General features: G+C 47.0%; 1 protein-coding gene and 1 long non-coding RNA gene across 5 annotated transcripts; both read left to right on the top strand.

Annotated features, from left to right (window-relative positions):
* Positions 1-1,618: 1,618 nt before the first annotated feature.
* On the top strand, positions 1,619-8,627 carry LOC123413288 (pentatricopeptide repeat-containing protein At5g67570, chloroplastic-like). 4 transcript variants are annotated; one of them, XM_045106230.1, is made up of 3 exons: positions 1,619-2,155; positions 2,415-2,606; positions 8,121-8,627. In XM_045106230.1, the coding sequence occupies exon 1, from the start codon at positions 1,706-1,708 to the stop codon at positions 2,138-2,140; it is 435 nt and encodes a 144-aa protein (XP_044962165.1). In that variant the 5' UTR covers positions 1,619-1,705; the 3' UTR covers positions 2,141-2,155; positions 2,415-2,606; positions 8,121-8,627. The 4 variants fall into 4 exon arrangements, with proteins under 4 accessions (XP_044962165.1, XP_044962163.1, XP_044962166.1 ...); XM_045106228.1 differs by lacking the exon at positions 8,121-8,627 and adding an exon at positions 5,097-6,359; XM_045106231.1 differs by lacking the exon at positions 8,121-8,627 and adding an exon at positions 2,735-2,846 and having other exon boundaries at positions 2,395-2,606.
* A 3,578-nt stretch (positions 8,628-12,205) lies between these two features.
* Positions 12,206-12,691, top strand: LOC123407388. Its single transcript, XR_006612592.1, has 2 exons — positions 12,206-12,283; positions 12,658-12,691. It is a non-coding gene; the product is annotated as an uncharacterized LOC123407388 (long non-coding RNA).
* Positions 12,692-14,872: the final 2,181 nt, after the last annotated feature.

The following is a 14,872-nucleotide window of genomic DNA, read 5'->3' on the forward strand; positions in this document are numbered from 1 at the left end:
CCGTTGTTTCAGGAATTAACGGGTCCAAAGTTTATTTCTTACAACAAAGCGAAAGTTTCTACAACTCAGCCATCGTTTCAGGAATTATGGGATGGCTGGCCGGAGCAGATCCGACGACTACGTGTAGATCGAACGGCCCTCCAAGTGGTGGATGTTTAGTAAACATCCACCGGTGGATGCGTAGCAGGCCCCTTAGAATATAGTCAGATTAGGATAGATTTTATCGTGAGAGCTTGGCAGGACGTATATAAATACATGGACAGGCTATAGCTTTGTAACATATCGAGTTGTAAGATATTGAGAAAAGCAATAAAGAGACAACTACGAGGCATGACATGTGCCTCTGACTAATTTTGAGTTGATGCGTTTGTGCGGGTGTGTTGATCGTGTTGTGATGTGGTCGATCATGTGGCGAAAAGCCAACAATTGGTATCTAGAGCAAGGTCGATTTGAAGTTGCGCTTGCCCCGCGGTGGCAACTCAACTAGCACCTCGGGGCGGGCAATACAGTCGCCGGTGTGGCGACGAGAAGCGGGAGATATAGTCGTTGGGTGGTGCAGCGACAAGAAGAGCAGGCGATATAGTCGCTGGATGGAGCGGCGACGTGGAGTATCAGACTATAGTCGTTCGATGGAGCGACGACGTGGAGTATCAGACTATAGTCATTCAATGGAGCGACAACGAGAAGGTGGTGAGTTGTTGTCACAAGCGAGGCGACGGATGATTGTCGTTCTGCGAAACGGACTGGAGGGTGACATGCTGTCGTCGGCAAGGCGATGATGATTGTTGATGGTTATGGAAGTGTCGAGTAGGCACCGAGTAGTTTATCAAGATCATTGTTGGAGGGTGCAACATGGAGATGGCGAAGTTGTGGGCCGTCATCAAGGTTTGCATGTGAGTTCTTGTAAGATGTGTCCAGGAGCTTGGGGGTGTAAGTCTTAGGTTGCTGCTGTTGAGATGCGTCACTAGCGGAGGAGATTGGGAGTGAATGGAAAAAAGAAATTTGTGCCTTGCGTTTCCGTTCGTGATCAAGGGGTTCCGGCGAGTTCGTATACGGTGAAGTTGAGCTGCCCGTATATGGCGAGTTGTGTTGCCGCCGGACAGGTGTTACTCAATAAGATGTGACATCAACGATAATGAGAAGATGTGAAGATTTCGCGGGTGAACAGATGCGTCTCCCCGTGTGCAAACAACCGATGAAAAGATGGAAGTCAACATGAAGGTGGACGCGGACCAGTTAAGATGAGTTCCTGCATGAGGCTATGTATTTAGTCTGCATGTAGCACGCTAAGATATGACAGCGTGGCTCGTAGTCCAGATAATCATTGCTTTCAGTCTACTAATTGGCATGAAAAGAAAAGATAACCATGAAGTGGTGGCCATCATTGAAGAACATAAAAGTTGTGGTCCGATAAGCCGCGTCACCGGAGGCGACCGGCATGATAAGATGACGGCATAAGAGCAAGTCTAGTAGAACCCTCAAACCCTCAAATTTATGAAAATAACCGTTTTTTTACAGTTTTTGTCGACAAAACGACGTAGACTAAAACCCTTAAACCCATAAAAAAATTTAAAGGTCGAACCTGCAAACCGAATCCCAGCCTGTAGAAGTGAGGGTTGGGTGGGCAAACCCAATCCCAACCCGCACTCCTTTTCATCTCCAGTGCGGGAGGGAAAACCGCCCGTCCCCAGCTCCTCCCGCCGCCATGAATCCCCCGGCCGCCGCCTTGCCCCCGACGAACGAGCCGCTCCGTCGCCGCCTCCTCCGCAAGGACGTATCCGCGACGCCCAAGATCCTCCATGCCCTCCGCAAGAAGGAGGCCGGCAAGTCGCTCCGGCGGGCGAGGAAGGAGGCCGCCACCGCCACCGCCACCGCGCCACCGAAGGAGGACGCGCTGGTGGCAGAAGAGGAGGCCCGCTTCCGCGCGGCCGCCGAGGAGTACCGCGTCCTCATGGGGCGGCCCTGGCACGGCGCCCGCGGCATCGTGGGCCCTCTGCGCGCGGTCTCCGGCGAGGACGGGCTCGTCGGCCTGCGGAAGATGCTCGAGGAGAGGAGCGGTGACAGATTCCAGTGGCTTCTTGACGGCGACGTAGAAAATGAGGGGGTGGAGGATGCCAGGGGACGAGGAGAGGAGGATTGAGTTGCTGGTCAGCAGGTAGTACTATATTCTTACGCTTGCGCTTTCAGGCGTTCTTGATTTGTGCCCATTTAGCAGCTTTGCGTTGGAAAAGAATGATAAACAAGTGACCCATTTACCTCCATGGAGCAGGCAATTAATTTATAGAGTTAGCATGGATTATATCTAATAGCTAGACACATGTTTATTTATACGAGATTCATACTTAATTATCAAGTCACATGTGAACTCGACGTGTTCTGTTTTCCAAAATTCAGTAAACAAGTTTGTCGAACAGGCTCAATGAAGTGGACCTTAGTTCGGGTGATTGGAGGCTTACTAGGATGATGAAACAAGCTGACCTAATATATAATGAAGATAATTTATTACAAATACTCAAAGGGCTCGAGGCAAAAGGAAACTGGAGGCAGGCTGTTGCTGTTACTGAGTGGGTGTACAATGAGAACAGCTACAAGCATCGAAGAAGCAGGTAGTTTTCTGTTTATGCATTCATTTGGTACTCATTTCTTTCTTTCCAGCCACTGTAAGCGTAATTTCATGGTACAAAATTATGCTGGAATATGAATAACTTAACTAATATAATTATTCCATGTCTAGGTTTGTGTACACGAAGTTACTGTCAATCCAAATTATGTTTGTCTTGTGAAAATTATGCAATGTCAAATGGCAGTTTTAAGGTTTGGGGTTGGGGCAAAGACTAGAACCCTCAAACCCAACCCTTATAACGGAATATTCCTTTATAAGGGTTGGGTTTGAGGGTTCTAGTCTTTGCCCCTGTTTTTCAACCATTAAAAGTGTCAAAAATGTGCAATTCTCAACCCTTAAAACTGGTTTTTGTTTTAAGGGTTTGAGGGTTCTACTAGACTTGCTCTAACAAGATGAACAAGCGGTCTTGTACGTGTTTCGTAAAGTAAAGAGTGTGATATTTTGGATTAGGGGTGAATGTAGGATAATCCAAACATGGGCTAGCTCATTGAGTCCGGTTAGGATTAGTAGTGTGATCAACGCTGCCGAATGATTAGTTTAGGAAATCTAGGTTTAGTCGGTTTGTACTTTCCTAATACTAGTATGAGTCCGATTAGAATATAGAGTCAGGCTTGGCAGGACGTATATAAATACATGGACAGGTTATAGCTTTGTAACATATCGAGTTGTAAGATATTGAGAAAAGCAATAAAGAGACAACTACGAGGCACGACACGTGCCTCTGGCTAATTTTGAGTTGATGCGTTCGTGCGAGTGTGTTGATCGTGTTGTGATGTGATCGATCGTGTGGCAAAAAGTCATCAAAAGCATGTTACTAAATTCCGCAGGGCGTTTTTAGAGGCCAAATTTTTTGGAAAAAATAAAAATCAAATTCATCAGTTCCAAAAAATTAGATTTTTTTATAGAAGTATACAAGGATGTGATGTATTCGTGTGTAAAATTTCAGGATGATATACCATGAATTGAGAGTTGTGCATAAAAAAATATATATCATGGAGGATGAATGGTGCGTGTATCAAAAAGTCACACATATTTTTTTTGTGTGTAGCACTCATTTTAAGTATTTCGTGTTAAAAAATTACACATTTATACATTGGGTCTCTAAATATGTACATCTTTTTACAAAATAAAATATAATAAATGAATTTTTAAAATTTTAATTTTGACTTCCATGGAGGCCAACCTCCATTCAGCATTTTCATGGATAGAGCCCATTTGTTAGAAAAAAAATTAGACGCCGGCAGTGTTCAATATATCCCTTCCCCATATGCCCACCAACCCCTCATATCCCCTCTCATTTTCTCCCGCATCTACACCTTCTCGTTTTTTTTTTTTTTTGTGAAAGATCATCATCTTGATCTTCATCCGCTGTTTTTCAAGTATCAAACTATCCCTCACCTTCTTGTTCTACAAGTCCATCTTCTCCCCTCAACATATAAGTAGAACTTGTATCTTTCATACTTCACCTCCTCTTTGATGTGTTTTTTAAATTCCAATTATTTGCTAGAAATAATCTCCATCCATGAGATCAATATGTGCCCACTACTCCATTACACGTGGTCTATCTTTTATTCACTTCTTCCCACTCATCATTTTACTTCCTTTTGGCTCGAATTTCGATGCACTTTGAAAGGGCATTTATGCCCTATTTGTTTTTGTAACAACACGCAAGGTGTGGGTATTTTGTATTAAGAATAGGAGAAGCATATAATGTTTTTATACCAGAGATGTTTGAACTTCACGGGCTCTTGCAATCTTTCACAGGCCAATATCCTCGTTAAGTCTCCTGATCACCAGAGGAGGTATCGTTGCTACTTTATCAAAGACGCAGTTGTTTCCTTCCAAACCAAATAGCACACAGAATGCAACAGATGAAGACATCAGCTCACTAAGATTCACTAGTAGAAAACGGGGCTATAGTCCCGGTTCACCAACCGAGACTATTAATTGGGGCTAAAGCACCCCCCCCCCCCCCCCCGCGTCCCGGTTTGCCACGAACCAGGACTACATTCCTTGTTTATCGATGAGCTCACCCAAAGGGTCTAGACACAAAAGAGGAAGCAAATCATTTGCACGGGATCATACACCCAAAAAGAGGACAAAATGATTTGCGAGAGTTGGACTGAGATAGGGGAAGATCCGATAAGAGGTGCCGAGCAAAAAGGTGCCATCTTTTGGACAAGGGTTCACAGATCCTTCCATGAGCGAAGGAAGTTTGCCCCTACCAATTTGAGAGTACTCGCAACATCAACTCAATCCAAAATAGATGGGGGTTCATTCAATAAGAGTGCAACAAGTATTGTGCCGCACTTGAGAGCATTCAAGCCCATCCCGTGAGTGGCCTTGGCATCGATGACTTGGTATGAACCTCTTGCCTTTTCATTTTGTGTCCATTCATGTTGGCATGCTTTTCATTTTCGTACATGCTGTGTCCTTAGCTATTACATTAACATCATCATCAATGATTGTATAGGCATTTCAATCTTTGGAAGCCCTCAAAGCCCGACACAAGAACAAGTCATTCACTCTCACGCATTGTTGGGTGCTTATCAAATATTGTGCCAAGTTCAAAGACCAATATGCCACTCGTAAGAAGAAAGGAGGGAAGAAGGTCGTGGCTGATGAGGGAGACTTGCTCAAGAGGCCGAGGGGTAAGACAAACTCGAAGGCTGACGAGAGGCGTGATGCGTCTTCCATTGCCTTGCAAGTCACTTTGGAGAACATGATGAGCCAAAAGGAAGTGAGAGACGGGAGGAGGAGCAAAGGAAAGGGGGAGCAAATGAAGATATGTCTAGAGCTCCAAACGAAGAAGCCTGCCATGGAGGAGGTCGCACATAGGAGGAAGCTTGACATGAAGGAGTCAACGAAGATGAGGAAGCTTGACATCGAGGAGGCCGCTCAACTCAAGAATCTCGAGATTGAGGCCACCATGGAGGACACCAAAGCTAAAGAGATGGCACTTGCGATCATGAGCGTGGACAAAGACCAACATGTCATCAGAGAGGAAGACTTGGTTCGTGAATCGGCAGAAGGAGATGTTCGCCCGCGACAACCTGAACTAGGTGGGACCTCGGGCCGTGGCCAATGTTCATTTTAAAGGCTAGCTGGTGTGCCAGCAACTGGCTTTGTTGTCGGCGTAAAAAACTTATTCATTTTGAGGGCTGGCTCATGTGCCGACCGCTAGCTTGTTGCCGACGTCAAACATGTCCTTTTTGTAGGCTGGCTCCTGCACCGGCCATTGACTTTGTTGTGGGGGTGACATTGTAGGGTGAATATTCTATAGGTCGTCGGCTATGTTGTCGGTCGGCGTGAACTAGGACGAACCACGGTCGCGACCAACATCCTTGGTTCTCAACGTTTCCATGCACGGGACAAGATGCAGCTGAAGATGCGGCCGCGCATTGGACACACGGCCGACGCAAACGCATATCTAGACGGACATGGCCTCAGGCCAACTCCAACGCATGACCCTAAATGAACGTCCATTTCAACCGTTTGGGGTGGCAATGGGGCCGTGTCCGTCCGGATTTATGGGTGCATCGACCGTGCGCCCAACGCGCGGACACATTTCGTCCGCATCTCGTCCGTTGTGCATGCAAACAAAAAGACGTACCTCAAGTTCACGCCAGCGGCCGCGTTCACGCTAGAGGCCGGCACAACATCCAGCCTTCAAAAAGGACTTACATGCAGTCCAGTGACGCGGAGAATCTTGTGTGCCCATGGACGTGCGGCGGCAGAGCACGAACATTCGGTGTCTCCTGTGTGACGGACACGCTCAAGGAACGGTGCTGCGGCGGACGATGGGTCGAGGAGCCGGTGCTGGCAGCGGCCATGGCAGCATGGGAGAGATTGGCCGGCGTGGGGCGGCTCATACTCAACATGAGGAGGGTGTGCGCCTTGGAGACAATGGACTCCTTGTTGTCGAGGACGGCCTGGTGCTGCAACGCACGCCGCATGGAACACTCGGCAGCGTACTCGATTGCCACCTTCTTCTCCGCCGCGGTAGTCCGCCGGTTCGGCATCCAGCTTGGGGGGCCTCCTCCGGCGTCAGCTCTGACCGAGTTTTCTTCACCGGCTTCTTTTTCTTCACAGCGGGGCAGGCGGCCGGTGGTGGGTTGTCGGGATTGGCATCGTCAGTCACTGTGGTTGGAGGGAGGGGAAAGGGCAAGGCGCGAGAGGGTTTTGAAGGAAAGGGAGGGAAAGTGGTCGCCTGTGCCACCGACGGACGGGCCAGGGGAAGACAAGGGGCGCGTGTCCCGCCCATACGCGTTGTCCATTCGGCTGCAAACTCGGCTCAAACTTGGAACGGAAATGGGTCGAAAGCGAACAGAAAACGGACCGTCATCCGTTTACGACCGCGCGTTGCAAGGTCCGTTTTGTTCATTTATCCGCAAACGGACGTGAATGGACAGGATGGGGTCGTATGTTGGAGTTGGCCTCATTTCCAACCAAACACACGAAAAATCTCCCCTAATAATAAAGCGCCGTCCGCTTCTGTCGTACGTCGTCGGTAGTTTTGCACAAAACCCCCTCCATTTCTAGGTATTCAACCCGCAGTCCCTATGTGGATCTGGAAAAAAACGTTTCCTCTCTCCCTCACTCGGTCTCCCTCTTCCCTGATGCGAGGGTGCCGCCATGGGAGCCCGAGCTCAAAGCTCCGCCGTCGGCCACCTCGCCCCGTCTCTGGCCAGATCCGAGCTGGAGCCGCTCGGATCTGTTGACCCCAACCCGGATCCACCTCGCCCCGGCCTTCTCTGGCCTCGCCTCGCGAGGGTCTGCGCTGGGGAGTCGTGTGCGGTGAGGGAGAGGAGAGCGCGAGTTCGCGTCGTGGGCAGCTCCTGCTCCTGGTGGCGCCGTCGCGGGCTCACGGTGCCCGCCGACGCCGCCGCCCACCAGCGGGATATCCCATTGCAGCCCATGCTGTAGAAGAAAGGAGAGCTTGCCGCGCGCGAGTCCGCGTCGTGGGCAGCTCCTGCTCCTGGTGGCGTCGTCGCGGGCTCACGGTGCCCGCCGCCGCCAAGAACACCAGCGGGATATCCCATTGCAGCCCATGCTGTAGAAGAAAGGAGAGCTTGCCGCGCGTGAGTCCGTGTCGTGGGCAGCTCCTGCTCCTGGTGGCGCCGTCGCGGGCTCATTGAAAGAGATTTGGTTAGCTTTGCATGAGTAATAAACAAAAAATTGCAATAGTTTGGCAGCAGTACTTGTATCTCTGCACACTTAATTCTCTGAATTTGGTTGCAGTAGTTGATTCACTGAAAAGATTCAGTTAGTTTTCTGAATTTGATTGCATAGTTTATTCTCTGAATTTTGTTGCAGTAGTTGAATTAGTACTTTAGTGTAGCAAGTGCTTAATGGAGTATAATGTTCAGGACTTAAACCTTTTCTGCTGCTGCAGGAGTAATTCAAATTAACTGAAATCTTTTCAGTTAATTTAAATTAACCGAGACCATTTTTTGCTAATTAAATTAATTCAAACCTTTCTTTTTTTCTGAAATAGCTCTCACAGAAAACATAAAATTGTGTGTGGTCACATGGACATGGCTGGCTGGTTCACTCTTCTCCGACGGTAGCACAAGGCTTCGAAGATCAGTAGCAGGATGCACCGAGGAGCAAGACAAGTAGCAGCGGTAACCCGTAACGGTGATGGGCATCAGCGAGAAGTAGCTACTGCCCAAGTGGAAGCGCGTGCACCTGCCGGAGAATGCACCAGTGCCGCCTGGTGTTGGACATGGTCTGCGCCTCCATATATATGAACCGCTTGGCGTTCATGGGGTAGCCAGACATGCCTTCGATTGTTGATTCCGACAAAATGGACAACTTCCTACCATGGTTTGATGACAGGTAATCAAGTGGATGGCCTGTTTTGGGTTCAGGAGTAACCGCAAGATTGCCATCTATTGTGAAACAAGTGTAAAGGTAATTCCAATAATAATTGGGTGTAGACTTTCTGGTGATGTGATTTCAATTATAAATGCACACTTTCGTTAGTGATCTTCTAACAAGGCATTTTACATTGTCAAGGTTTTCACGCAATGGCTATAACTTTTGTAACCTGTGTTGCGAACAAATAACTCATACTTGTAACTACAAATAACCTTAGGAACCAAACCATATAATTCAACCTGGATTAGCAAAGACTTAAGTCCAAAGCATATGAGCTTAGATAACACATAATGGTGCTTATTTTGTTGATATATAATGTTCAACTGATTATAGAAATGGTCTTTCTTATGCAATGTACAATCATGAATAAAGGAAAATGTATAGGATAATGTACTTCACACTTTGGCTTCTTGTTGGATCATCGTAACCAAAAAGACTTCGATAGCACCATTGGCTTTTTGTATGTGCCAATAAAATTATTATGTCTAACAATTATTCAGTTTTTTCAAATTCGTTCTTCGTTGGAGATAGTCACGACTCACTAGAACATGTAGCGATCGATAAATGTGTGCTGTCTGGTCTGAATCTGATGTTAGCGTGTCTAATAAATTATTTCCTTCCCTTTTTTTCTACTCTATGCCTTGCCTTGATTTCATCGGACAAAAAAAAGTACTGCTTGCTCATGACGTTACTCTAGATTTGTTGAAAATGATTTTTTAATCCTATTTTAATTTTAAAAATGAACTAATAACCTGATTTTCGGATTATTCATTGAAAGCAGACATCATATCCCATGTTTCAAACTAACATCCAAATTATTTTACCGTCAATCGGTCCATCATTTTTTTTCCTATTGCAACGCACGGGGCATATTTACTAGTAGGACAAAACGAGCGTCTATTTGATGCCGTACGTTAGAGTTGCTCCTGAACCCCATGGTCGGTCGGTCCTCCACGGCTAAACGAACACGCAGGGCACGGCCGAAAACTCTAGCCGTGCGAAAGCAGCAAGCATTTGGCGAACAACAGGGGCAAAAGAAAGCAGCCGTTGCCGGACATGCGTGAACATAGGGATGAAAACGGAGCAGAAACGGACGGAACTGATTGCTATCACATTTGTTTTCATATTGTTTTGCAGAAGTGGAAACGAATACAGAAACCCTGGAAATGAATACGGAAACAAATACTACCGGAAACAGACACGGAGCGAATATAAAACGGATACATAAATGGAAGTGGGCGTTGACCGGAACTTTAAAACCCCTTGAATCATAGAGTAATACAGACAACAACAAGAATTAATGAATTGCTAACATGTCTACAGAATAATTTGATTATGTTAGCAACATATCCTAGTATTGTATTAGTACATGACAATTGTGTATAAGGTCTAGCTGAGTACATATATGGTAGTATAAGTTGGGCCTCAAATGATCCATTATGCTCATTGTGTCATTGTGTGTTATTTGATGGTTGGGCTATAAAGCAGCCGTAGGCCTATAGTAAAAATGGAAAATTCCATATTCACGGAAACGGAAAGTTCTATTTCCACAAATGTTCCACCGGAAAACACTCTTTTGTTTTTGTTTCCGTTTTCACATTAAAAATTCCATTTTCATTTTCGTTTTGCAAATTTTCATTTCCGCTTTCATATTTCCTCTTCGTTTTCATTTTTCCTCCGGAAAAGCGAAAAGTTTCCACTCCATTTTCATCCCTACGTGAACAGCAGGCTGCCACCACAGTGGAAACCGTGGACCACGCAGGCGCGCAGTGGACCGAGCCCCGTCGCATTGCATTCCGTGCCGTGTGGCTTGCCGGGCCGGCCACACTGAACCGGACTCATAATAAATCCGCTCTACCTCTCCCTCCCCGACGAAGTGACACGAAGGAAGGAAGGAAGGAAGCAACACGCGCGGGTAGATCAAATTCTCGGGAGCCCTGGCCGAGAGTGTGAGCCTGTGAGCAGAAAATGGCTCTGCTTTTGACGGTTGGACGCGGAGTAGCCCAGCAGCAGCGGCCGAGCAAAAGAGCAAAGCGCGCGCGAAAAAGGCTGCTGCCCGCCGCTCCCCGCCCCCGTTCCGGCGGAGATCCCGATCCAATGTTGCTGCTGAGGGACGTCAACGGATCCTTCTCTCTTTCACCAAAGCGACAAGGGCAACTCAACGGACGACCCTAAATCGTCCAGGTACGTACATTGGATAAAAAAAAAACCAGACCGATAAGACGGTTCAACGTGTAACTCCGTCTATACTTTTTTATATCTACTAGCAAAAGAGTGCAACGGGAAAAAAACACGCTCTTAACCCAATAACCATGATTCAAGACCACACCCACTAATTTAGACTGCATAAATTTATACGTGGACGCCCGTGGGCAAAGAAAATATATTTGTGGGACATTTCAGTCTGAATATCCAACGAGCAGCCAACATAATTACATACGAAGAAATAACAGAGGTAGGAGCTAGCGTGAACCAAGTGCTCAAAGTAGTGTTTTACCCCGACCTCCTTCCTCGTGCTCTCCGTCTATCTCTCCAAAGCTTGCTCTTTTTCTCTTCCTGTGTTGGTCCCTCGCCTGTCCCTCTCCGTCCTCCTTCCTAGTTTACACGAGGCGCATACATGTAAAATTACTGGTACAACTTCCCACATATAAAACAAACTGTTTTTTGTGAGATGGATGAGAGGGTAGGGGACAAACAGATGGGGTCCCCAAACTGTACTCCCAAATTTCCATTAGTGGTATGTTAAATATGGTGATCAAGTGCTTGTTTAGCTGATAAACTAATGGTGGAATCATGCCATTTCCATGTCCTTGTCTGTGTTTTTGTTTCTTGGTGGCTTTGTTTATCCCATTTTCTCCAATCAAACAGTGCAAAAAGATTGCAATGCTCAAGCACACCTGCCTCATGGGAACATGAGATCCAAACATTTTTTCCCTCTTTTAGGAGGAGAAATCCATTTAAATACATAAACAGGTACAATTCATGTGCTCTTCTTAATCAGCATGGCTCATGGCAGTGCTAGAGTGATTATTCTTTCTTATGTGACTCATCACCACGTTATCTTTTTTACATTGTTCGGCATGCAGACTTTGCAGCTTTATGATTTGTGAGCGTTAACAATCTCACTTTCGTTAATTATTTCTTTTTGGAGGTGTGAATGAAGGTGGTAGGGCAGCATGCTTGGTTGAATGAGTGTTCAATAAATTCACCTAAAAGGGCCGGTAAAAAGCCTGAATAAAACTTATTGGCGCATGCGGCTTCTATTTTTCATGTACATTGTTTTGTCAAGGAGTCGGGGCTGCAGCCATGCCAGTTGCCAACAACTGATTTTTACAGGCAAATCAAAGGGTGGGGGTGGCTTCTCATTGTCATGGTCTTCATCTTAGTGTTATATCCGGTAGTTTGTCGATTTGGATCCTTGTTATGCCCTGATTTGTGCTTAATCTTTATTTGTTCCTTCTCTGTTTTCTTCACTGGCAACCGGCTCCTCAGTGCAAGATCGATTTGGATCCCTCTCCTAGGACGCATTGGGGATAAGGTTTCAGGTAGACGATTGAGGATCAAAAAGTTGCATAAGAGCATACACAGATACACACAACTATGTTTTACACGACGTACAATGGTATTAGCAATGTGGCACCTTCTTGCTGTTGTAAACTTCTGTTCTCATTGTAACAATCAAGTTACATATGTACTGCAGGTCTTGTGGTACCTGATGTTCCTCTGGAAGAGACAGATATTTTGAGAAGCGAGGCTGCCAAGAACAACCTTGAGCTGGTAGGCTCTCTTTGGCATTATCATCTATCATGTATCCTACCTTTGTAACTGTTTCTTTTTTCCATTTTTTGTGTCTAAATCAAATAGGGTTGAATATTCTCATTAACTCCCTATCTTTGAAGAAAGACCCTGTTTGATATTTCTTATTAATCACTGACGCAAAATGATGAGTTATATTTATTAGCTCATTGTTTTGTTGTAACTTTAAACCTCATAATACTTAGCATCAGGCGCTGATTAACCTGGAATTTTGAAGATGCCTCTTTTGTTTGTTCAGCTGTTTACATCAATTTTGTTATGTCTTACAAGTTATTTCAATATTGAAGATGCCTCTTTTGTTAATATTGAAGATGCCTCTTTTGTTATGCCTGCAGGTGTTACTAACAACACCAACTACACCAACAGAAAGAATGGAGAGAACTACAAAGGCTTCATAAGGATTTGTTTATCTTGTAAGTGTCCAGAACTGTAAATTATTGGTGTTCCCTTAAACTCTATTCTGATATAACACATTCTCTCCTTCGCTAATCAGAAAGTTCTCATAATGGCCAACATAGTGTATTTCAGAACTTAACAAGAGTACAGTATAGTAGTTTGTCATTTTAAATATTGTTGAGAGAATTTATCATCTGAAGTTGACTTCATAAACTTACAGAAAGGCACATGCTTCTGTCCTGTCATGCTTTTTCTCTTCAACAGAGGCTGGCTGGGCATTTGTGCTGACATGTATCATGGTGCTAGCTGTGCTAATTGCTAAACTGAAAAATATAATGGAATATATACTACTGTTTACCAAGACTGAGATGCCTTGGTTATAGCACGGGGATAGCATCACACGCTCCATCACTCCCGCTCGAAGGCTGGACCGCGCAGGAGGGCGCCTGCAGGTTCCCCGACGCGGTGTGCCGGGGCGGGTGGCTCACGTCGCTCTCGCTCGCCGCCGTCAAGCTCAATGCCGACTTCCGCGCCGTCGCCAACACCTTGCTGCAGCTCAGCTCCGTTGAGCGGCTCAGCCTCCGCGGGGCCAACGTCAGCGGCGCGCTCGCGGCCGCCAGGTGCGACGGCACGCTCGAGGAGCTCGACCTCTCCGGGAATGCCGCGCTGCGCGGCTCCCTCGCTGATGTGGCCGCGCTCGCCGGCTCCTGCGGCACGCTCAGCTCAGGACGCTGAATCTTTCCGGTGATGAACCTTATCTTATGAGAAGGATCTCGGATGGAATACGCCAAAACGCGAGGTTCTTTTTGTAAGAACGAAACGTTTTCCTGGTTACTCACTTAAAGAGGGAGTGCGGGTTAATTACATGAAAAGACAGGGGCTTTTTTGCAAAAACGCCGACAACGTACGACAAAAGCGATCGACGCTTTATTATTAGAGAGAGATTTCGTGTTTATTTAGCCTCATTTCCAGCCTAAACTTAGGTTAGATTTATGGTTACACGGATGATGAACGAATGCCCACGTCAAACATTTGTTGTCCTTCTTTATGAGGAAGTTGTGGATCGGTGGAAGTCTACACTTCCACTTTCGCACTCCGGTCAGGCTTGCCTCCTCGAAGCCCGACACACTCCAAACCCTAGCTTCACTTCGTCGCCCACCGCCATGGGGATCCACGGCCGTAAGGGCAGGAACGGCCACGAGGCCGACTCTTCCTCGGGCCGTCATCGTCGTCGCGCCACCCCTCCATCTCCGCCTCCACCCGCATTCCACATTGCGCCGCTAGCAGCCGGCTCTCGCTAGAGGGCGTACGTGCCGGCGAAGGTGTGCCAGCATTATTGGGAGACGGGCACGCCGCTTCCATGCTCGGACGTGCACCTCCTCAATAGCTGGCATCTATCTGTCGATCGTGTGTCCATCTCACCGATCTCGGTGAGCGGTCGCGCCCGACGCGAGGAGATTGCCCGACGTCGCGCTCATATGTAGCCCGTTCTCGTTAACGACTGGAGGTATGCGCCCGACTCACCTCTGTGTGACACTTGGCTATCCGACGAGAACGATCTGCATCAACAGTCGTTCTTTGTCGGCCGTGCTTCGAGCCCGCCATGCCCCCCGCGCGCGTCGCAAGCCCTCCCTAGCGTGGCGGACATTGGTGGTCCGCATCCTGACGTCGACGCCATCCCCTTTCCCATCCCCACCACCACTCTCTCCAATGACGATTGAGGAGGAGGAGGAGTTGCTGGTTAGGCGGGTCATGAAGGACTCCATCAACACCCATGACGAGGCCCGGTGGGAGGGCCTCCAACAAATGATATCTCTCTCCGCGGACGGCGACGTTGTCATCCAGGAGTACGACGCCGTGGTGAACGAGGCCCGGTGAGAGGGCTTCTATTTTGTATGTCGTTTTAGTTTTAATCTTGTTCTAAAAATCATCGAACTTGACTTCTAGCCGCTTTTATGTTAATATTTTAGTTTTTTAAATCTGCTTGCTATGTCTATTTGGATGAACTATGCAACTCAGCGTGGTGAGCAACGAACCGGAGCTAGGTTTTGGGTCGTCGAGTGTGTAAGATATTTTAGAACGAGGCGGCTTCCATTGGACGCATCAATGGACGCCCGATCGAGTGTGTAAGATGATCCACAGCGAAGTTACACT

This window comes from Hordeum vulgare, chromosome 7H (assembly GCF_904849725.1).
Source record: "Hordeum vulgare subsp. vulgare chromosome 7H, MorexV3_pseudomolecules_assembly, whole genome shotgun sequence".
In the NCBI taxonomy this organism is placed as follows: Eukaryota; Viridiplantae; Streptophyta; class Magnoliopsida; order Poales; family Poaceae; genus Hordeum; species Hordeum vulgare.

Coding starts and splice junctions, on each gene's coding strand:
- LOC123413288 (XM_045106228.1), top strand. CDS start 2,097: ATGAGGGGGTGGAGGATGCCAGGGGACGAGGAGAGGAGGATTGAGTTG. Junction 2,156..2,414: donor ATTGAGTTGCTGGTCAGCAG/GTAGTACTATAT, acceptor TTTGTCGAACAG/GCTCAATGAAGTGGACCTTA. Junction 2,607..5,096: donor TACAAGCATCGAAGAAGCAG/GTAGTTTTCTGT, acceptor ATGATTGTATAG/GCATTTCAATCTTTGGAAGC.